Source organism: Thermobia domestica, chromosome 2 (assembly GCF_964235325.1).
Source record: "Thermobia domestica chromosome 2, izTheDome1.hap1.1, whole genome shotgun sequence".
Taxonomy (NCBI): Eukaryota; Metazoa; Arthropoda; class Insecta; order Zygentoma; family Lepismatidae; genus Thermobia; species Thermobia domestica.
In genome coordinates, this window is record NC_137455.1 from 47,304,055 (window position 1) to 47,327,406 (window position 23,352).

The following is a 23,352-nucleotide window of genomic DNA, read 5'->3' on the forward strand; positions in this document are numbered from 1 at the left end:
ACCAGTTTCGGTGAAAAACCGAACCGGTTTTGGAGAAAACAGAAATGTCGGTCTTTGAAATTTCGGTTTTTCTAGAAACCGGTTTCTGTTTTTTATAAAACCGGTTTGGCCTATTCCTAGTTTAAATACGGATTCATGGTTGACGTACAAAATGCGTTTCGTACGAATAAAGGTAGATTTAGATGGAGAATTATCAAGATACTGTCACGAAAAATTCCATCGAAGGCGGAGATATAAAACTGCTTTCTGAGAAGTAAATAAAACAAGTAAGTTTAATTACTTGGCTGAAAAAATATAATTATCACCCAACGAAGAGAGTTCCAGCAAGATGAGTAACCCCCCAACCAGTCGCATTATTTCAAGAGATACTCTTCAGCTTCTCCAGCCAAATCCAGATTCCTTTCTTAATTGATCGTGACAGCAGATAAAACGTTGATCTATCATTAGCATCCTGACTCAAAATGGAGTTCCATGAAGTGGAAACACATCTTTACATCTAAAGAAGGCCAAGTTAGGGTTCTCAGCAGGAAAGATGATGGATATAATATCTTCCAGAGGAGTGAACAGTGACTGGGGATCATTATGCATACCTCCTTCGAAAGCTGTGTCATCATATGCGGAAGAAGCGTCGTGGAAAGCTGATAAAAGGTGTCCTTTTCCATCTGAATAATGCAACCAGAGTCAGTCGTCGCCATGGCAGCAATTCACGATTGAAGTTTCGAATTTGTTCCCACACCCACATTATTCGCCCGATTTGGCAACTTCTGACTTTCATCTGTTTCCAAACCTCATAAAGAAATTGGAAGGCGGCATCGATGATGAAAACATGAGTCATTCTAGATGACATTCTGAATGGCTTGGAGAAAGCCTTTTTTTTTTTTTTTTTTTTTTTCAGCGCATAAACGCATTTCAACATCGATGTACAAAGCGATTCAAATTGTTTAGGAACTATGTTGCAAAATAACAGTATATTAGAACTCTAAGCTGCTACTTTCTTAATTCGGCTAAAAAGGTTTGTAACAACGCTCTAATTCAAACACATTCTAGTAGACATAACATTTTGACATTGTAAAATACTTACATCGATACTACTACCAAGAGTTTCTTCAGAGGGCACAGTTGTAGTACATAACGGACTATTACTAGATACAGTTTCACTTTGGGGCGTTTCATTACGTTCGTTCGTCATTAACGTTTCACTCCCTTCTGGCATAATATGAGATCCTGTCAAAGGAAAATTATAGTGAACTATTAAGCCAAAGAAACAGAATATTAGCCGTAAAATCACTTTTCTTACTAGACCTGACCATACATTTATACAATCACTAGTAGCTGTAATTTTGAAATCAATCATAAATCATATGTAAAATTATGATTTCTAACGGTTTCTTTCTTTCTTTTTTTTATTAGCTGTACTTAGTTTTTCTAGCATCAATGTTTCATCCATAACTTTGTCCGGGAATAGAAGAAAGAAATGGGTCTATTTTATCTAACATAATCCCTATATTTAGGACACAAATATCAATCATAATATCTGGAACCTTGAGAATACAGCAAATATCACTTTCACTTATTCCATTTCGAATTTGCCATCCAGCTGGTATCATAACTGTTTAAAGATTTTAGAATACGAGGATTGTAAATAAAGTAATGAGAATGGAGTCATACCTAACTCATGAATTGGCAGGGCGTTTCCTGTTCACCCATCAACATCTCATAAAGCCTTAAATGTGAGTGACGAGTGTTTGCCGTGTTACAAAAATTACCTTTCCTTAATGATTTGAGTACAACTACAGCATCCAAACGTATGTTATACAACCACAGGGGAAAACAACTTGTACTAGATGACAACTAAAATGCACAAATGCTATCTGAATCAAGCAGGGCAAACTGGTGGGACCGCATGGAAGCGAGCGGTATGTCCGAAGGAAGTGAGCGTGTCAGCGAAGGTGAATATACACGTAAGAAACAAATTTGCCCAAATGGGCCGAGCCCGAAAAAAACCGGCATTTGATAGTAGCACGAGTATTCTTCAGTAAAATTTGGTTTTCCAACAACAGTAGTTCAGTCATTATTTTGCTACTCTTCAAATAAGCATTCTGTAGAATCAACACCAGCAATAGCATAAAAATTCTTGTCAAATTTAAGAAGCTTAGCGCTCGGAGTTCCGAAGACTTTGTAACGCTACTATTTTAAGTGCTGAATTTAAACTTCCGTACTAGTGGAAGTGTCGATGTACAGTAAAGAAAGCTGCATTTTAGGGGAAAACCCGTCATGAAAGAAGTGCTCGGGAAATTTCCGCAATTGAACGCACAAACCATCAGAAATAAATAAAACTACGTATTTATTTTAAGCTGGAAGATATTTAATTTAATTTAAGACATTTTGAAACACTTATTTTATAAAATACGAATTATCTCTTTGTTAATTGTTTAAAATTCATTTTCGGGAAAGAACCGTGTTGCTAGTGCTAGGGAAAAACCTGTAATTGAACGCGAAAGTATCAGAACTGAACTTCAACAATAAAACCGTTTATTTTACACTGGAAAATGTTTGTCATATAAGACATTTTGAAACATTTATTTTATAATACATGAATTATATCTTTGTTTTAAATTAATATATGTGGTATTCATATTTGGCGACGTTAACTCGATCTATATATGTTCGTTTGTCTGCCTGTACCACACACACATTACAGGGTACAACTTTCGGTTTTTTAAGTTTAAATTTTCAAGGTACAAGCACAAGACACACTAAATTTCCTGTATAGGTTTTCGAGGCAGACCAACGTAAAATTTCAAAATGGCGGTCTTTTTTATTTTTCAATATAGCGGATACAAAGCGCAATTTTCGGTCTTTTATATCTAAATTTTCAGAGAAGCACGAGAAACTCTAAATTAGCCGTATATATTTTGGCGGGGATCCAACATAAAATTTCAAAATGGCGGCTATTTTTAACTACAGGGTATCCACGCTACATGGTGCAATTTTCAGACTTTAAGTTGAAATTTTGAGAGTAAAAGAAAGAGACATTCTAAATTTGAGAGTTTGTTTAGTACAAGAGGTCCGCAAGCACATAAAAAACAAAATTTACAGGGGAAATGAATGATGCAAGTACTTAGACGTAACATAACGTAACCAAATCTAACCTAACCTAAGCTAACCTAATATTAGTAGAAATAAGCGAAATTCTATCATTTTTTGGAAAATTATGCGGGACCCCTACACTAGTATAACATACACTAAACTAACCGAATGTGAACAGAAATTACCAAAATTGTAACATCTTTTAGAGGAAACAGCTGGGCCCCTTCTGCTAAACATACGCCTAAATTTGCTGTACAGATTTTCTCAGCGATCCAATGTAAAATTTCAAACTGGTAGACATATTTTCAAAAGAGTAGTGAACAGAAAATTATTGCAAGTGGCAACGATGACTATCTCGAAATATAAATCACATTTTACACTTTTACTCTATAGACATTGAAATATTTCGAAAAAACACAATTAAACCCGAAAAAACCCACATGCGCCCAGGTGGGTTGGGTTTTTCAAAAATACCCAGGTTTTTTCACACCCTGGTAAGATGATATAAAAAAAGTGGGTTTTTTGCATATACGAGTTCCTGTAAACTTGTAATCATCTCAGACTAGTTATACTACGCTTTTAAATGAAAATATGGCTTATCGATGAGAACACAATGATATCCCTCCCCCTCCAAGAAAAAATCTGATCTGACTTTCGGAATTTGAGATATTTGCAATTATTGAGTACTTTCACTTCTACTTTCATTTGAGAAGTATTATAGCATCATTTTTTTAAAACAGCTAATATACATGTCAATGAGAGGAACAGATTCTAATTTAAAAAAAAAAGTCGATTTGATTTTCGGAACTTGAAATCTCTGAATTGAAGTAGGAATGTGCTGACTGATAGCATCGGCAAATCTGTCTTCAACATTGGGGGGGACGGGTAAGACCGTTCCCATATTATACATACATACATACATACATATATATATACAGTAATTTCACTGACACTTGAGAAGCGATTATTTGAAGTTCTGAAAGTCGGATCGCAAACATTTTTGCACAGCTGTGTTCTTCTCATCGAGATATATAATAATTGTGAAAAACAACTGTCATGCCACAATGTTTCACTCCAAACCCCTTAATTTTATGATCAGATTTAAGATTTTATTATTATTTTTTTTTTTTAACTTTAAGAATTGTGCACTAAATAATAAATATTCATAAAGGCATAACTTCCTTTAACTCCAGCCAGCTCTTCAACATGACAATAATGACTACAAATAGGGTACGTTAGTTTAGAAGAGTTTAGAAGTTCAATTTCGTTCGCTTACTCTGGGCTCCCTTGTCGCTAAGTGGTTAGTGTACGCCACTTTGGCGTAGATGATCCAAGGTTAGATTTCTTGCGGGAGCTCATGTGGTTCGAATCCTAGTTTAAACTGCAGGTCCATACCTCATATACCCGCGCTGCCACGTTAATTCAAAATAAAATGTTCATTTATTAATACATTGGTTTGGAGCGATTGAGTTTATCCCTTAATAAAGACCTATTTATTATTTCATTAAAATTCTAAATTAATAAAGCACAAGTAAATTTTATATAAAAAGTGCATATATGAATGACTTTTCTTACGGTTTTTGCTATCAAACTAAATTGTATATTGCACTAGTTCAAAGATCCAGTCATGTGTATTTTATTATAACCTTTGGTCGAATTTATATAAGCTAATTTCTCCCCTACAACAAAAAGTCACTTTAACAAACATTGATCACCTGTTGCTGTTTGATTTTAGTTCTTTTTTTCTAGGTGGTGCGATCAGAGTTGCATTTGTTAAAATAGGTACCAAACAATTGAATTAAGCATCGCGAATAGTGAGTGAGTGCAAGGTGGAAAGAATCGGTGTGCATGAGATGATGCGAAGGAGAATGTGAAAGAAAGTGTATAGTAAAAACATACACAATGCAGGTTTCAGATGCAAATAACGTTAAAATATACAATTTAAGTGCAGGAAAATCTCTCCCTGAGGTGAGTACGTTATTATTATTATTTTCAAATAAATATTATGTGTAAGATGTACAACCGTGTGTGGTCGTACTTTGAATTTTATGAAAAAACTAGACTTATTAATTACACTAAGCATATTTAGTTACAAATATATTTTGGCTGATATTTAGCATCTCCCCAATCTTGCACATATAAAATTTACAGTGAGTTACTTTACAAAATATAGCTGAGCTAGGGACAGCTAGCGAAGGGAGTTAAAAGCCCTCAGGGCCCTTGTACTTCTATCTTTACCACAATTTAGACTGAAACAAGGTACTCGGTTTTGGAACCATGAAACGAGTTGGGGGAGATACTAAATGCCATCCATATATATATTATTTCTACGAGATAGTGCAAGGACCAAGAAACAGCATACATGTTTATTAAAGAAATAGATAGAGTTCCGAATGATGCAATCTAATTCAAATTCATCTATTAAATATAACCTTATTTTGGATTTGCATGCAGGTTAAGTAGGCTAAACGGTGCAGTTTTACTATATGGATCCACAGATTGTAAAATGTACGGAAAAATTTGGGAAGTCTTTAATTTGCCCATTTTATGTCGAGAACAGAACCCAACGAACCCCTGCGGGGGCTTCTAACCCGTTCTTACCCCTACTCCTACTCCTATTACTACTTATACTATGGATCTGTATAGTAAAACTGCACGGGCACAACACTAGAAATAATTGTTGAAAAATGAAATTTTTGAGTTTTACGTCCAACGCATGTGCCGGTTAGGCTAAAGGAGACGGTGATTATGAGAAATGAATAAAATGGTGGAATGAAGAAAGTGGGAGGAAACGGAAGAATCGCGAGAATACTCACGAGCACGGTATTTGTCCCGGTGCGAGCTGGGATTGCACCAGGGACCCCAAGCAGATGAATGCCCTACCACTGAGCCACCGCGCAGCCCTGGTAAAAAATGAAGATTAAGTGTCACAGAGTAGGTACAAGGATATTGAACGTAACCTAAACTAATCTACCCTAAGCCAACGCAAGCCTTAAAATGTTGGGACAATCTTTACAGTACACGCTCCAGCTGCGCATCGATAAGGAGGGCCGCTTTAAAAGGGTATAGTAGAGACGGTAGGGTAGGGTAGAGTAGACTAAGATAGGGATAGGAACGGGTTAGCTTAAGGGTAGTGAAATTTTGATCCACTTGCATAAAATTAATAGAGTGTTATTTCTCGTTTGTGAGTGAGTATACCAGCTGGAGCGGGCATTGTAAATTTAACCCAAATGATGACCTACTCTGCGGTACTAAGACTAAAAATTATAATTGTTTCACTAATTCTTCGAATTGTTCTCCAAAAGATTGACACTGGCCCCGATATGACAGTACCCGACTCAGGATATATGAAATTCAAGAGGCTCACTAGAAGTAATTGTTGAAAACTTACAGTTGTTTCTCGATTGTCGTATAAATACATCCAGCCATGTGTGATAAAACTATAGTGCGAGAAACAATTGTACTAGGTTTCTACTAAAAAGCACGAATGCTATCTAACAGAGTCAGGGCAGGGCGTAGCTGATGCGCGTACCGATCTTGGGTGTATACGTAGGTACTGAAAGCACGTGGGTTTCGGCAGTGATAGGGGTTTGTAGATCACTTGTAATGGTTTCACACTAAAAACAGTAAACTTGTAAACTAAAATGCAGCTTGTGGATAATGTGCAGTAATATTCCGCTTACTATAATCTTTCATTTGCACTGACTTATTTTAACCATTACATAGCACTTATAATAATTTTACATTAGTAACCCAACACATGTAAACATATCTTTCCATGCAGAGTGTCGAATTTTAACTGTATAATTTGCAAAACTTGATGTGACCAGTACCCTGGAGTTGGTTTGAGTTTAGCATTCCGTTCAGAATTGAAATTACATGAGACGTGGACCTACAGCTTAACGTGAAATGCGAATCGCATGAGCTCTTGTCAAGAATCGAATTTGGTCCCTAGCGTCAAAGACGCGCCCTACGATATAGACATCCACGAGGAAATTCAAATATAGCCTTGTACATTGCGTCCGACTTAGATATAAAAAGGACGGTATAGAATAAGAATACACTAACATAAAATCACGCGAATTTATAATTGTTCGAAATAAATAACCAATAAACCTTTGCTCCCTTTTTCTTACTTTAAATGTTTCTCTAAGACTTTATGGCCTGTTATTTTCCTAGCTTATGCTCAAGTAATTGCGCAAAGATTGATAATATGCGTGCAGACTTATGACATGAAAACTGTTTTGGATATAAAAACACGCACCAATGTGCGCTTTGGTCGAGTAGTGTACTATCTTTTATTTTTAGGGAAACAAACATGAATTCATAGTAACATGTGATTTTTTGATCAAGAAATGTCACAGAGTACCTTATCAATCTAGTACCTTATCAACTACTTGTTATGGATGAAGTTGCATTTCTGGAGATAAATTTACTGTTGGAGGTCTTAACCATTATGGATATAAGTACACGGAATTAGCATATGCCATAGAAACAACAAGGCAAAAATAAAATAAAATATAAAAATAAAAATACCAATAAATAAATAAATAAAAAAGAAAACAGACAGCCAACTTTTCGTACATGACCACTACAAAGCACGAATTGCATCTACCGAGTCAGGACAGAAGCGGAGCAGATGGAGTTGCGTACGTAGGGAGCAAGGGCGTCAGCAGTGGTGGGTGTGTGCGTGAACTAAGATAGTGGAAGAAAACGCTGCGTTTCTATACCTTACGTGACCCACACCTTTAGGAGGTTTTCAGCGTTAGAATTCATGACGACACATTCCATTTAGACAGAAATTGAATTCATGTTGTGTGCTTATGGGGACTGTTATGTACTTAGAAACGTACAGTTTGGATTACGTTTTCAACACTATTGAAGATGTCAGAGATATGATCCCCGTATATTTTGATTAGTCATATATTCCTCTTTTAATAGATGTTTCTTCTGTGAATTTGAAAAATCTTCGTTTGGTAAAATAGGGTAGCACGATAGAGTAGAGTAGTTTAGTAGAGCAAAGTGTGGTCGAATGTCTGCTAGGGTATAGTAAAGTACGGTAGGGTAGGTTAATAGAATATTTGGGTTACTATGATAGATTAAGTTAGTAGTTAGTGCTTTATGCTGCATTTACAAGTTCCTAAATGTGGGTTTGCAGTAATGAAGTTCTTATAGGACTTGTAATGGTTTCACACTAGTAACACTACACCTGTAAACGTGAAATATACTTTTGTGCATTGTGCGAAAATACTCTACTGGTGGAAAATAATATTTACTACAGTCGTCTTTCCTATGCCCTCCCTTATTTTAACCATCATATAGCAATGGTTTTAGAATAGTAGTCCTGTACTTGTAAACATAATGTACACCTCTTGCACACTATGCGGAAAGAGTCTGCTGATGGAAAATAAATCTACTATAGTCATCTTTCATATGCACTTACTTATTTCAACCATCATACAGCCCGCAGCACTTCGGAGGTTTTAGATTAGTAACCCTGCACTTGTAAACATAAAATACACCTTAATTAAAAAATAAAATTTGAGCAAAGCAAATTAATTTTAAAGTATTAATGTTACAGTTTCAGCAATATGTCATTGCCTTCATCAGACACGTTTCCTTTGATAAAGTTCTTCTCGGGCAATCAGCCAGGTGAAAACTGGTGGATAGGCCAACGTTTCGAGAGCTGTCATCGTTCTCATCATCAGAGCAATTATGTGGAGATCAGCGGATATAAGTAATATATACTCTGGGCTGGCAAAAATGCTGGTTCCTGATTGGCTGATTCAATCTGAAAACTGGAGCTGTGATTGGCTGAGGTTTATCTGGATGTTTGTGTGTCGTTTTCTTTGCTGTGGTACTGATGACCGGGTTCCACAGGGGACTGAGTTGAAATCCAGTGTCTCTATTAGAGAGCTGTCATTGTTCTCATCATCAGAGCAATTATGTGGAGATCAGCGGATATAAGTAATATATACTCTGGGCTGGCAAAAATGCTGGTTCCTGATTGGCTGATTCAATCTGAAAACTGGAGCTGTGATTGGCTGAGGTTTATCTGGATGTTTGTGTGTCGTTTTCTTTGCTGTGGTACTGATGACCGGGTTCCACAGGGGGCTGAGTTGAAATCCAGTGTCTCTATTAACGTTGTTCGGTTCATGAACTATGGCAAGAGATTCGGCTACTATCCTGGTCCAGTAATTGGTGCTCTTGGTAATGATGGATGTGTCCTTAAATAAAACTTTATGGCCTTCTGTTAAACTGTGTTCAGCTAAACCTGATTTTTCTGGATGGAATAGTCTAATGTAATTTTCATGTTCTCTGCAACGTTGTTCAATGGTGCGTCCTGTTTGTCCTATATAAGCCTTTCCGAATTCACAGGGTATACGACACACGCCTGGTGTCTTTAAGCCCAAGTCATCTTTGATCGGGCGAAGAAAGTTTCTGATTTTTGGTGGCGGCTTGTGTATGGTCTTAATGTTGTGTTTTTTCAGAATCCGGGAGATCTTTTCAGAAAGTTGTCCAGTGTATGCTGCTATACTCCAGTGTAAAACTGCTATACTCAATGGTTCTTCAGTTTCTTCTTTGGATTTCCTCTGTTCAGAAAATGTCCTTAATTACAAGAAGCATGATATCAGTTTGGCCCTGAAAAGGACCTTTTCTGAACAGAGGAAATCCAAAGAAGAAACTGAAGAACCATTGAGTATAGCAGTTTTACCATACACTGGACAACTTTCTGGAAAGATCTCCCGGATTCTGAAAAAACACAACATTAAGACCATACACAAGCCGCCACAAAAATCAGAAACTTACTTCGCCCGATCAAAGATGACTTGGGCTTAAAGACACCAGGCGTGTGTCGTATACCCTGTGAATTCGGAAAGGCTTATATAGGACAAACAGGACGCACCATTGAACAACGTTGCAGAGAACATGAAAATTACATTAGACTATTCCATCCAGAAAAATCAGGTTTAGCTGAACACAGTTTAACAGAAGGCCATAAAGTTTTATTTAAGGACACATCCATCATTACCAAGAGCACCAATTACTGGACCAGGATAGTAGCCGAATCTCTTGCCATAGTTCATGAACCGAACAACGTTAATAGAGACACTGGATTTCAACTCAGCCCCCTGTGGAACCCGGTCATCAGTACCACAGCAAAGAAAACGACACACAAACATCCAGATAAACCTCAGCCAATCAGTACCACAGACTACGGAACATAGCCAGCCAATCACAGCTCCAGTTTTCAGATTGAATCAGCCAATCAGGAACCAGCATTTTTGCCAGCCCAGAGTATATATTACTTATATCCGCTGATCTCCACATAATTGCCCTGATGATGAGAACGATGACAGCTCTCGAAACGTTGGCCTATCCACCAGTTTTCACCTGGCTGATTGCCCGAGAAGAACTTTATCATATACGCCGCCAGGAAAGCTTCAAATCTTACGTTTCCTTTGTTTAGATTTTGTTTTTAATTAAGGCAAACAAGTTCAAAAGTTAGGATGACTGGCATTCATATAAAATACATCTTTTGTACACTGCAACGGAATAGTCTGTTGATGGAAAAAAATATTTAATACAATCACTTTTCATATGCAGTCAGGTATTTTAATTATGATATAGCATTGTAATAGTTTCGGATTAATAAACATGATATAAAACTGTATTACATTGTGCAGAAATAATCCGCTGCCGGAAATTAATATCTAATATTGTCCTATTTTATATGCACTCATTTTAGCTGTAAAATTATCATTTTTATGATGAACTATTATGGACCTGCACATATAAACAAAATTTTTACTGGACCATTAATTCATAAAGTAAGACTAACGTCTAGTTTATGTATGCATCGTATCTGTAACTAAAATAATAAGAAAGGAACAATAAAATAATAACTGCTATATAATCCTCCGTAGAAGAAACACTGCATTGCACTATGTACATTGCAACACTTCCCCAAGATATTTAAGTCTACGACCTTAACATCCTCCGTGGGTATACTAACCGTTTGTATTATTTCCCTATCTTCTCTCACTCGAAGTGGGAATCAGGCCCTTACATTTCGAAGTGGGTTACAAACAGGGCTGTGAAGAAAAAGGTCAGTAGATTTTATTGGGTAAAATTGGGTTTTATTGGACAATATTGGCTTCTATTAAATTTTGTAGGTACCGTATATTTAAAGCCATATTCCTACTTAAATTACCATTTAAGAATTCATGTTCTATTGCACATTTGAAACTATGCAAATTCCTTCTGGGGACGCGGTAGCACACCTCTGGCAAGGGTTTGTAGTTCGATCTCATCTCTCGCAAGTGGGCTTTGTGGTGGATAAACACCATGTTCATGGCTTTTCTCGGAGTTATACCGTTTTCTTCCACTTTCGTCATGCTGCCATTATCATCCATCTTATCATCACAGTCTCCCTTAGCCTCGGTTCATAATCATGAGACATCGAACCAAACTTAATAATAATAATAATAAACCTCGCTCAATTGAAACCATGAAGCTTCATTCTCGTTTTGTGGGACACAGTTCGCACCATTGACACTCCCTTATATCTAGAAAAAAAGAAAATACACAATTTAGTAAAGTAACAAATAGATAGGTAGTTCTGTAGTTCTATATAATATAGAATAGAAATAAAATTCACTATTACACTCAGAATTCGAATCCCTGAGCCAGCCAGTCCAACTGCAGATTCCTTTAGTTCCTTGTATTTAGTTTGCTCAAAGATATCCTTCCCAGGCTTCCCAACTACAGCTCTTGCTCACCGTTGTATTATCCATATGATATTCATTCTCCTATACGTATAGTGAAGTTCTATATTATGTGACATTCTAAATTCACCCACTTATTCAGGGGCGGACCTAGCCTATATTTTACATTTTATTACAGTGATTTCAATATTTTAAAACCATTTTTCAAAAAGAAAAAGTTATACTCAAATACATGATATAGGTATATTTAGTACTTAAAAATATACCTATGGTATCACTTACATTGTGTTTTATTATTATTATTTATGTACCGAGATGTATAAAAAACAGGGTTGGTAAAAACCATGGTTTTTATTTTAAAAAAACAAAAAAAGAGTTTTTTTTTTGTTTTGTTTAAACCAGGTTTTTTGGTTTAAATAATTTGCTCTACGTGTTTATATCACATATGGACAGAAATAAGTTTGTTTCGACTTGGTGTTATTATACAACAACCGGGTTATGCTGGAAAGGGTTACATAAGCTTAAAGCGAAATCCAAACCGCTTCTTGGCTTACATCCGAGAGAAATTGTTCTCCATCTGAACCCGAAACCGGGATTAACTGGCGATACGTCTGCCGACTCACTCACGAAGGACTCCTGATAAAAATACGTTGTATTGATCTTTACATACTTGTTAATATAATCGTCAAGAGTCATTTCAGAAGGACAAAAAGATAAACAGTTGCACAAGTGAAACCATTATTCAGAATTACATATGGACAATTTCAAGATACTGCAGAGTACAGAAGAATTAATTTAGTCCAAGTTAGTTCCCTATGACTGTTACTACTCCAAGTTAAAGAAATACAACTACTTAATTTGCATATCAGTAAGAAAAGTGAATAAAGATACGAATTATTTGAGTCCACTTTGGTTCTGACCCATTTATACATAAATAGATTCCAAAGATACTTCTGATTAAATACTTGTCGTGGTGCCCCCCCCCCCCCAAAAAAAAGTACGGCACTTCGATGTATTTTACCAACAGTAAACATTATCAAAACGAAAGAATATTTAGAATTTTTCTTTGATTGCAATTGCATAACAATAATAACTATATAAAAAAAGAAACATTCATAAACTTATAAAAAAGAACGAAAGTTGCTTTTGTAGCATAATCTCTTTGAGTACTGAATGGGGAATTCAGGTCTGAATATAATACGAATAATATACGGGAGTGAAACGTGATAACCCACAAATTTGTGTTCATCAAGATTTTACGAACCCTTACACTTTTACGAACATTTTTTGTTTTTGGTATAACCATTTGGTTTTTATGAAAAAACTAGCTGGTTTAGACCAAGGTTTAAACCATGGCTTAAACCAACTAACCAACCCTGAAAAAACGATATCGAACAGCATTTATTGAACACTACTAATGGTGACATGATTATTGGATGCTTTACACTTTAAAAGAATAACATATATAAAATCCAATAACATTCATTGCTTGGGGAAAGTTAAAAAAAAAAAAAAAAAAAAAAAAAAAAAAAAAATGGCCCGTTATAAACAATACCAACTCCTACTCCACTCTTTCTTTTACTTGTCATGTCTCCATTTGTCGATACAGCCCCCCTAATACTATGAAACTCTTTTCTTCTATGGTGGAATGGAAAAAAGATCATGTAATTGATGCTACTTTACAAGGGTATAACTCGCGCCGTGTGGACTTTGTGGTGGACAAACACCGTGCTCGTAGGTTTTATCGGGGTTCTCCCGTTTCCTCCTACTTTCTTCATTCCACCATTTCACTCATCTCTCATCATCACCGTCTCCTTTAGCCTAATCGGCATAACCGTGGGACGTAAAACTTAAAGATTTCATTTTTTTTTTTTACAAGGGTATAAACCAAAGAAGTCAGTAGAAGCCCCATTATAAAATTTACTTTTTGAGGATCATTTTGGCGCCGCGGATACTCGCCCGACCCTTGGTCCACCCCTGCATTTGTTCGTTTTTCTGTCATAATTTTTATGAACTGTTCGAATTGGCCTGCAGGAAATTACTGGATAATCTTGAATTTTCAATCTGATTTAAAGGGGGATCTAGGTTACTTTTTTTCATTTGTCGAGTTCTTGTGAAGAAGCTATCTATGGGAGCTCTGTATTATTCAATTGAATGGCTCGTTTGGCAATGTCACCCTTAGAAGTTGAAGTAATAGACTTTAGTTCTTTTCACTAAAATATTATTTTAAATAATATTTGACTTCTGAAGAGAAAATAATACTAATTTCTTGTCTCATTTATTTCAGTGGTTGTCAGATAAAAAGAGGAGAGCACTTCAAAAGAAACATGTTGGTATGTAAAATTTAGTTCTGTTTGTGAAATATGTTGTTAGTTATATGTAATTTTAATCCCTTTAATGGGGAAGGCGACTCTAAATCGGGGAGAGCGGCTACGGACATTTTTAATAAAAGGACTTGTCCGTCCTCAGGTAGTGAGTCTACAGACACAATCTTTTGTATCTGTGCTCAACGGGTTCTGCTATCCCCCAGATGAGAACCCCACTTGTGGATTAACTATTGAAGACAAGGTGCCCATTAAAGGGGTTAAGAATTCAAATGATCGGAGCACTTACGTTTGCGTCGTATTTGGTGAAACGTAAGCTCTAAATATGTTTTGAAATTTTAATTTAGAATTGAGAATATTGATTGCGTGTTTGAAGTACCAGTTTTTTGTACAAACGAAGACTAGGGATAGTTCATCCGTTCCTCTTTGGTAAAGATACTTTTATAGGATACTCTAACAGAGTTCGTTGATAATAGGAGCTGATAATGTGTACTGGTGGATATAAGTTTTACCTTAGGAGATACATGAATATATCTTCCCCTCAGTTTCTCAAATTTCTTGAAAACTTAGATTGATCCTTAAATATAAATCGTAAAATTAATGATGTTCGGTTATGCCTTTTAAGCTCATGAAAACCGTGATAATTGCAGATTGTATTTGCGAATTTTGGTTATATTGTTGTTGCAACATGAAAGTTATGAAGGATGAGTCCTACTGTTATAAAGTGAGTTGTAACCGTTTGTAGAATTCGTATCTGATACGTTTTACTAGCAGTTTTTAAACCAGAGATCACGCGTAGCTAAAACGAGCGTTCAAATCGTGAGGCCAATAAATGCAAATGAATAACGATATGATTGGCTGAGTCATAAAGTTGTAGGTGACATAAGGATTCGAGGAACTCAAACATGTAGTACTTATCTCTTGACATATTCTTCATAGAGGGAATCGACGTGGGCTCTGTAGCCACTCACTCGAGCTCCTCAATAAGACTGGCGTTGATTAACCTTACTGGTCTCACCAATCATACTACAGCTGGGCTTGCGAGTTTGAACATCTCTGGTCATGAGCTCTGCAGCAAGAGAGCAGCGTACTCCATTTACATTTTAACTTTGCTTTAAAATGCGTGATCTGAATTAAACGGTGTTAGATAGTTGCTCGTGTGTGCTGCTGATGTCAACTTGCTGGAAACGCTATTTTTTCTGTCTTAGTTCGTAAACAAATCATTATAGACTAATCGTAAACTATACATTGCTACTAGTGTAGGCTAATCAGGAAAGCAAAGTAAATATAATAATCAATAATATTAATCATGTAAGAAAAGTAAAGAAATTTAAATACTTTGGCATAGTAATAATAGAAAAGAGTTAGTGAAGAAATTAACAGTAGACTAATGATGGGAAACTCATGCTACTACAACGAAAAGCAAAACTTGTTATCATTTAACTTACATTGAACTAAATGAGTAAAAACATATAAAAGAATAATTTCTTTTGGTCTTCTATATGGGTGTAAAAGCTATATTAAATTACATGGACGGAAGATTTTCGGAAAGAATGTCTTTAAAAAAGTACTGGGAGCAAAAGGGGTGAACAAACAGATGAAGGAAAGAGTTGTATAGTGCAGAAATTTCAGATATGTACATGTCAGCGTGAATATTGCGGATAGTTAAATCAAAGATAGATAGGAAAAGTATTTTGTCCGTAAAATACGCGTGGGTGCATAAAATTTTAGTAATGAAGCCTCTGGAATGAAACTTATCAGTAGCGAAGAAGATGGGAGGATAATTTAAATCATTTAGGAAGGAAGTTGGGTAATAGTATCTTTGATTGGATTGGCTGAGAATTAGATCCAGTGGTATCTTTTGTGTTGAATATTCAACTTCCTTATGTAATGGAATTAATTAGTTAATGTTCATTCATACTATACTATTTCATAGTTATCTCATTGACTTAGTCTAAAGGCAGCAATAATAGCACGTTAAAATTATCTGCCTAAGCTTTAATTATTTTACTCTAAGAGTAATTTGTAAGTAATGAAATTAATTTAATTGACATTAATTGTATTTTCTTGCTATTTTTCTTTTTGTTTATTTAGATATCAGAAGAAGAATCGAGCTTATCCAAGACTTTGAGATGCCTGCATTAAGTTCAACAGTAAGAATATCTCAGGACGGGCAGTTTATTTTGGCAACAGGAATTTATAAACCCAGAGTTCGTTGCTTTGATGTGAATAATCTTTCCATGAAATTTGAACGTTGCTTTGACTCAGAAGTAGTAACGTTTGAAATTTTATCAGAGGATTATGGGAAAGTAAGTATTCTTACTTTATAGCGTAGTGTTTCAAAGATATATATATATATGTACGTGAGTCGTTCAATGTATAAGTTTTCCTAAGCTGTAAAATGTTTATTTTTTAAGATATATTTGTAAATGTACATGCAAGTATAGGTGGGTCCTTGCTTACCTCTCCACATAATCCCCATTGAAATTCAGACATTTGTCTCACCGTTGCACTAATTTGTCCAATCCTTTTTCAGAAAATCAGGGCTCTGGGTATTTAGCACTCTCCTCACATTCTGCTTCACTTCTTCATCTCTTTCGAAATGTTCACCTTGCAATGCGTACTTTAACACCGGAAAAAGATGGAAATAACTCGGCGTTAAAGTGAGGCTGTATGGAGAATGGGGCAGTCGTTCCCACCCTAATTCTTCAATTTTGTGTCTTGTTTGTGTGCTGAGTAGGAGTGGGTGTTATCGACAAGAAGGAGATTCCAGGTCAATTATGTGGAATTGATTTTCCGTGAAGAAGAGTTCAGGTTCGACATAAGCGACCCCAGGTCTCCTGTCAACTGGTGATGAAAAAAGTGAAGCGAATGTGAGGAGAATGCTAAATGGACAGAGCTCTGGATTTTTTTTTTTTTTTCAAAGAGTTTGGACAAGTTGATGCAATGGTGAGATAAATGCCTAAATCTTAATGGGGATTACGTGGAGAGGTGAGGGAAGACCCACCTACACATGTATGTATAATTTACAAATGTATCTTTTAAAAAATTACAGGTTAGGGAAACTTACATATTGAACGACCCACGTATAACAAAAAATGAAATCTCTGTATAAGTACCATATACCTAGGTATTATAGTGTATCCGTTACTACACGGGGTGCTCTGTGTAGCCTTCTACAATTTTTTTTCTTTCTTTCTTTCAGTTAGTATTTCTTCACTGTGATAGATGTGTGGAATTTCACGCACCTCATGGCCGCTATTATAGATTACGAGTACCAAAGTTCGGCCGTGACATGAAATACCACTATCCGTCGTGCGATCTGTTTGTCGTTGGAGCCAGGTACGTATCTGTTAAGTTATAGTACTGTGTTAGCCAGATATGTATTTGTTAAGTTATAGTACTGTGTTTCCCAATCTTGTTTATCTGGTGTCCCCCTTCGTAAACTCTACGTACACCACACCCCCACCCTCTTATATCCTTTTGTAAATGTACGGTGGACAAACACTGTGTGTGGGTTTCCTCCCACTTTCTTCATTCCACCAATTCATTCATTTGTCATCATCACCGTCTCCTTTAGCCTAACCGGCATAATCGTAGGACGTAAAACTTAAAGATTTTATTTCATTTTCTTTTGTAAATGTAGAGAACATGAGATATTTAATATGATAATATAGTACAACAAAACACATCGTACTCATCGCAGAAATCCCAAGAACTAAGTAATGGTTTCGAGCAACAGGATCCTCACCTTCAACTTACTTAAATCTGAAAACGGTTATAGAGGTTAAAAACATGTGGAAGGTGAAAAGAATAAACAATGATTCGAAGTAAATATTCAGGTCAAAAATATTCATAATCCAAAATAAGCTACATGATATGCTTAACAGACTTTTGAGATTTACGATAACCAGGGTTGGCTGGTTTAAACCAGCTGGTTTTTTCAAAAAAAACCAACTGGTTTAAACCAAAAAACGAAAAATGTTCGTAAAAGTGTAACTATTCGTAAAATCTTGATGAACACATATTTGTGGGTTATCACGTTTCACTCCCATATATTATTCGTACTATATTCAGACCTAAATACCCCATTCTTTACTCAAAGAGATTATATTACAAAAGCAACTTTTTTATGTAACTTTGTGGATTTTTCTTTTGTGATTTTTTTTATAGTTTATTATTGTTATGCAACCAAAGGAAAATTTTAAACATTGTTTCGTTTTAATAATGTTTACTATTGATAAAATACGTCGAAATACCGTACTTTTTTGAGGAGGGGGGGTCATACAAACCCCACTGGAGGCAATTATTGAAATAACAAGAATCTTTGGTAACTATTTTTGTATAAATGGGGCAGAGCCAAAGTGGACTCAAATAATTCGTATCTTAATTCACTTTTCTTACTGACATGCAAAGTAAGTAGTTATATTTCTTTAACTTGGACTAATAAAAGCGTAGTGAACTGATTTGGACTAAATTAGTTCTTCTGTATTCTGTAGTAGTTTGAAATTGTCCATATGTAATTCTGTATAATGGTTTTACTTGTGCAATTGTTTATCTTTTTGTCCTTCTGTCCTAATGACTCTTGATGATTATATTGACAAATATGTAAAGATTAGTCAACGTATTTTTACCAGGAGTCCTTCGTGAATGAGTCGGCAGACGTATCGCATTTGTGGCCAATCAGTCCCGGTTTCGAGTTCAAATGGAGGACAATTTATCTTGGATGTAAGCCGAGAAGCGGTTTGGATTCCGCTTTAAGCTTATGTGACCCCTTCCAGCATAACTCGGTTGTTGCATACTAACACCAAGGCGAAATAAGCTTATTTCTGTCCATATGTGATATAAATACATAGAGCAAATTATTTAAACCAAAAAACCTGGTTTAAACAAAAAAAAACGGCTTTAAACCAAAAAACCTGGTTTTTTGGTTTTTTTAAATAAAAACCATGGTTTTTGCCAACCCTGACGATAACGCTTGTCCACACATTGTCACGCAACGCAAGTTATAACGACATACCTTGAAGAAATTCGATCATTCTTCTACAACCTAAACTTAGCGACAAGTGATTTTCGTATGTGCCTGCACATTAAATCCATTTTTGCTGTATATATATTACAGTAAGATTATTTTAATTCTGTAGAAGTTTACGTCGAATACTGTCAAGAAAACACTATATTTATAAGCCAAATAATTAAGGCCTCCATAAACTAAACCTGCGCAGAGAAATATAAGTATCATTTTTGAAGATAAAAGTCTTATTTTGTGCAAAGAGCTGCATGTATGTAATTATTTTGTGGTACAGTTATTCTTAATCTGCACCATAGAGGTATCTACTTGTAGATAAATGTATAAAGTTCCTTGACTTAAAATAATCACCTCTGTGTGTAGAATATAATTAATTAGTAGCTTGAAAGCGGGATGTTTTGAATGAAAGGGAAATAAAAATTCTCACTTCTCTTCATACTAAATCATGTATAGAATGTTCGTGTTTAACAACTTTTCTTTCCCGAAATTCATGTGGCAACATCGCAATGTAATCTGCCGTCTACTGAAAATTTCAAACATCAAGTACGTTCATTTTACGTCATCATTATCAATTTTCAAGTCAGAGAATAATCATGTGTTTTAACATTCGAAGATATAGAAGGGTAAGAACCAATCTGCAAATTATAAAAGAAAGGTTCTGGATAGATTCGTACATTCATATAATGTTAATCAGTCAAAAACAAGGAACCGTCATACAACTACATAATTTCACTGCAATACATTAAAATACATGAAGAAAGCGTATAAATAATAAGTGTTTGGGTAAGAAAATATCATACTATTAATTAAAGGAAATATTGTGATATTTTGTTATTTATTTTAGCCCTGACATATATCGTCTTAACTTGGAAAGAGGCCAGTTTCTTAATTCATTTGTTACTCAGGCGTCGGAAATTAATGCGTGCAGCATTAACCCAATTCATCATTTGCTAGTATGTGGCACCCAGGAGGGACGAGTGGAAGCGTGGGATCCAAGGACAAAGAGATCTGTAGGTGTATTAGACTGCGCACTTAACAGTGTAACAGAAGACACAAAGTAAGTAATGAATGTGGAAATTTATTTTTCTCAAAATGAATATATTTGTCTTATTTTAGAAACTTATATTAAGTTTAATGAAAAAGCTAAAATCTTGCCTTGTTTAAAATTTACTTTTTAGCTTTCTCAGTATTGATTAAATTGTATTTTTTGTGTACAGTTTCAAATTATATCAAGAATAACTTTGTTAAGTCACGTAGCAAACGAATAATTTGTCAGTTATCGCCTTGAACGTTGTGTGTTATTCTCTCTCTGTCCGTTTCTCTGTTTTTTTTTTTTTTTTTTTTTTTTTTTTCAAATGACCTTTGTAGCGATTGAAAACGTACAAATTTTATATATCATAGAAAAGTTTAGCGGGAACTCAAACCCTGATCTCTCGCTCGCTGGAAAGTTGTTCTTAATTAATGCTAGGGGCGCGGTGGCTCAGTGGTAGAGCGTTCACCTCCGGTGCTTGGGGTCCCTGATTCGATCCTACCTCACGCCGTGTGGACTTTGTGGTGGACAAACACCGTGCTCCTGGCTTTTCTCGGGGTTCTCCCTTTTCCTCCTACTTTCTTCATTCCACCATTTCATTCATTTCTCATCATCACCGTCTCCTTTAGCCTAACCGGCATAAGCGTGGGACGTAAATCTTCAAGATTTAATTTCATTTTCATTTCAATTAATGCTATCAGCAAGATGGCATTTATACAGTATTATATATGATTATTAAAATTATTCAATACAATTAAAAGAAAGAAAAGAACTTACTTTATATTTTTGTAATAAACCATAGTACATACTGTTTCAAGATTTCTCTCGCCTCTTCCTCAGTGTGACTTCTTCGGCTACGCTGCTAAACTGTGGCATGTTCGTGGTTAAAATTAGTGTAATTTCATTCCTTACTTCGAAGGTATCGTGGTCAACATTTCTAAGAATTATCCTCTTGAAAAACCGTTACGAGGCTGAAAAGTATTTCACAAGTACTTGGTGTACTTGAATGTGCAGTCCTTCGAGCAATGACGGGTACCGCCGCGTCTCTGGCGTGTATACGCGCTCTTGATATGCCGGCCATTAAAGATGTACGACAGGAGAGCCAAACCTTTTGATTCAGTGATCTACCTCAAACTGTGAAAATCTTTGACGATTTACTTATGTACACTTGGCTTTGGCACTGTCTTTTCATTTTTCTTAATTCAATTTCAGGAGGGAAATCGAAATTATATTCCTTTTTCACAATGGAGTAACGCCTTTCCAAATAGTTTTTCTGTCAGACCAACATATGCGTTGCACAACATATGCATTTATACTTTAACATAAAGAAAAAATAGTGTTCTCATTCCTCATGTATTATGTTTTCGCCCTTTTATTCGAAATTGTTTTAGGTCTCTCGTGCCTACATGGATAGCTACGCGTTTTTGTACGAGAGAAATCAAATAATTTCGAATAAAAGGCCGAAAACAAATCATTACCGTGAATAATGAGAACACTATTTCTTCTTTATGTTACAATATAAATCCAAATGTTACGTGCAGAAACTACGTGCGCCAAAGGCACATGCGCTAGCCACTGGCCTAGCGGGGAGGGCTACTAAATTTTGAATGTGTAAACATTAAAGTATTTACATATTCTTGTGCAGCAGAAACATGTCATTTCTGGTACACAAAAATAAAAACATTCGTTAAATTAGATATCTTCGAAATTAGGAGGGGCCGCGGTGGCTCAGTGGTAGAGCATTCACATGGTGCATGGGGTCCTTGGTTCGATTCCAGCTCACGCCATGTGAAATTTGTGGTGGACAAACATCGTGTGTTTGGGTTTTCTCGGGGTTCTCCCATTTCCTTCCACTTTCTTCATTTCACTCATTTCTCATCATCACCGTCTCCTTTAGTCTACCCAGCATAAACGTAGGACGTAAAACTGAAAGATTTCATTTTTTTAAAATTAGGAATACTATAAGGGTAGTATTAATATTGTAGTTGATATGTATTCCTTATATACAATATCTAAATATATAAAACTTAATATGTGGAATATTTAGAACATCGAGTAGACTTCTGGGCGTAAATTAGAACAACATTGAAGATTATACAGAAATATCAAAAATATTTTTATTTATGGGGACGTTCAGCATTATTATTATGTCTACAGTTATAGCAACCTTGTTTCACAATTCGTAATACACTTTTGTTAGTAAGATTTTTTGTAAGTTAACAGCATCGTAATTGGCTTTATTTATTTATTTTTATGTATTTTTTTTCATTGTATAACAAGAAATAAGTGATACATCCCAGAGTATGGATAGATTATTATTTCCTTGGTATCATATAACGATAATACTTGAATTTTTGTTGTTTAGGTGTCAATATAGATAGGTAACAAAAGATGGCATTAAATTCTTATAACGCTTGTTTATTTTAATTTTTCTATATAATATGGGAATATTTAAAAGTACTGTTTGTATGTGCTTTTCTTTTTTGCAGAGTCGATGGTTTTCCATCCGTGACTTCGATCAATTTTCAAGGAGGATTAACTATGGGCGTGGGTACAGCGACGGGCCAAATTCTTTTGTTTGACATTCGTTCGAACAAACCTTTCTATGTGAAGGATCATATGTATGGTTTGCCCATCAAAGACATTCATTTCCACGAAGCACAAAATCTCGTTTTTTCCATGGATAGTTCAGTTGTAAAAATATGGGATAAGGATACGGTATGTTTGTTATACACAGTATTTCTATTTTGCAGAATTATTTTTTTTTTTTTTTAAAAAAAAAAAGGGGGTCTAGAAATAAGTTTTCCCATGTGACTGTGGACAGAGGTAGGGATGCAAGACCAAAAATATCATGCGACATTAAAGATTAGATGTACTTTTCCCACATAAATACCACATACATTGAGACATTGTCATACCGGTCTACAAGCTTCAAAAACCCTTCCAGGAAAAATTCAGAGCTCTGCATACGAAAGCTCCTTCACTACTTCATCGATGGTGATACACCGGTTCGCTTTAATCATGTCATCCACCATCCTGATATTTTCATCTGTAGTGGCCGTGCTCCTTCCATGTATCGGTGTGTCCACTTGCTTCCGCCCCTCACTGAATTGTTGACACCATTTGTTTCGACATCACATCAGACCCATC

The 23,352-nt window shown here is 35.7% G+C and overlaps 2 protein-coding genes across 6 annotated transcripts in view; one reads left to right on the forward strand and one right to left on the reverse strand.

The window, feature by feature from the left end:
* Positions 1–4,903, reverse strand: part of GrlHz (Gustatory receptor-like Holozoa) — a 30,008-nt gene extending 25,105 nt beyond the window's left edge. Inside the window, exons 1-2 of one of the 5 annotated variants that reach the window (XM_081740873.1) lie at positions 4,806–4,903; positions 1,082–1,224 (exon numbers count right to left, since the gene is read on the reverse strand). In XM_081740873.1, the coding sequence (XP_081596999.1) occupies positions 1,082–1,213 (132 nt within the window). In that variant the 5' untranslated portion in view covers positions 1,214–1,224; positions 4,806–4,903. Of the gene's footprint in view, positions 1–1,081; positions 1,225–4,239; positions 4,342–4,366; positions 4,499–4,665 lie in introns of those variants that run through there. The other 4 variants (XM_081740878.1, XM_081740869.1, XM_081740874.1 and 1 more) reach the window with 4 other exon arrangements.
* The window catches only part of l(2)34Fd (nucleolar protein 10 lethal (2) 34Fd), a 38,862-nt gene continuing 20,366 nt past the window's right edge, over positions 4,857–23,352 (forward strand). Inside the window, exons 1-6 of the mRNA XM_081740864.1 lie at positions 4,857–5,058; positions 14,107–14,152; positions 16,238–16,452; positions 17,349–17,485; positions 20,017–20,229; positions 22,692–22,920. Coding sequence (XP_081596990.1) covers positions 4,993–5,058; positions 14,107–14,152; positions 16,238–16,452; positions 17,349–17,485; positions 20,017–20,229; positions 22,692–22,920 — 906 coding nt within the window. The 5' untranslated portion in view covers positions 4,857–4,992. The remainder of the gene's footprint in view (positions 5,059–14,106; positions 14,153–16,237; positions 16,453–17,348; positions 17,486–20,016; positions 20,230–22,691; positions 22,921–23,352) is intronic.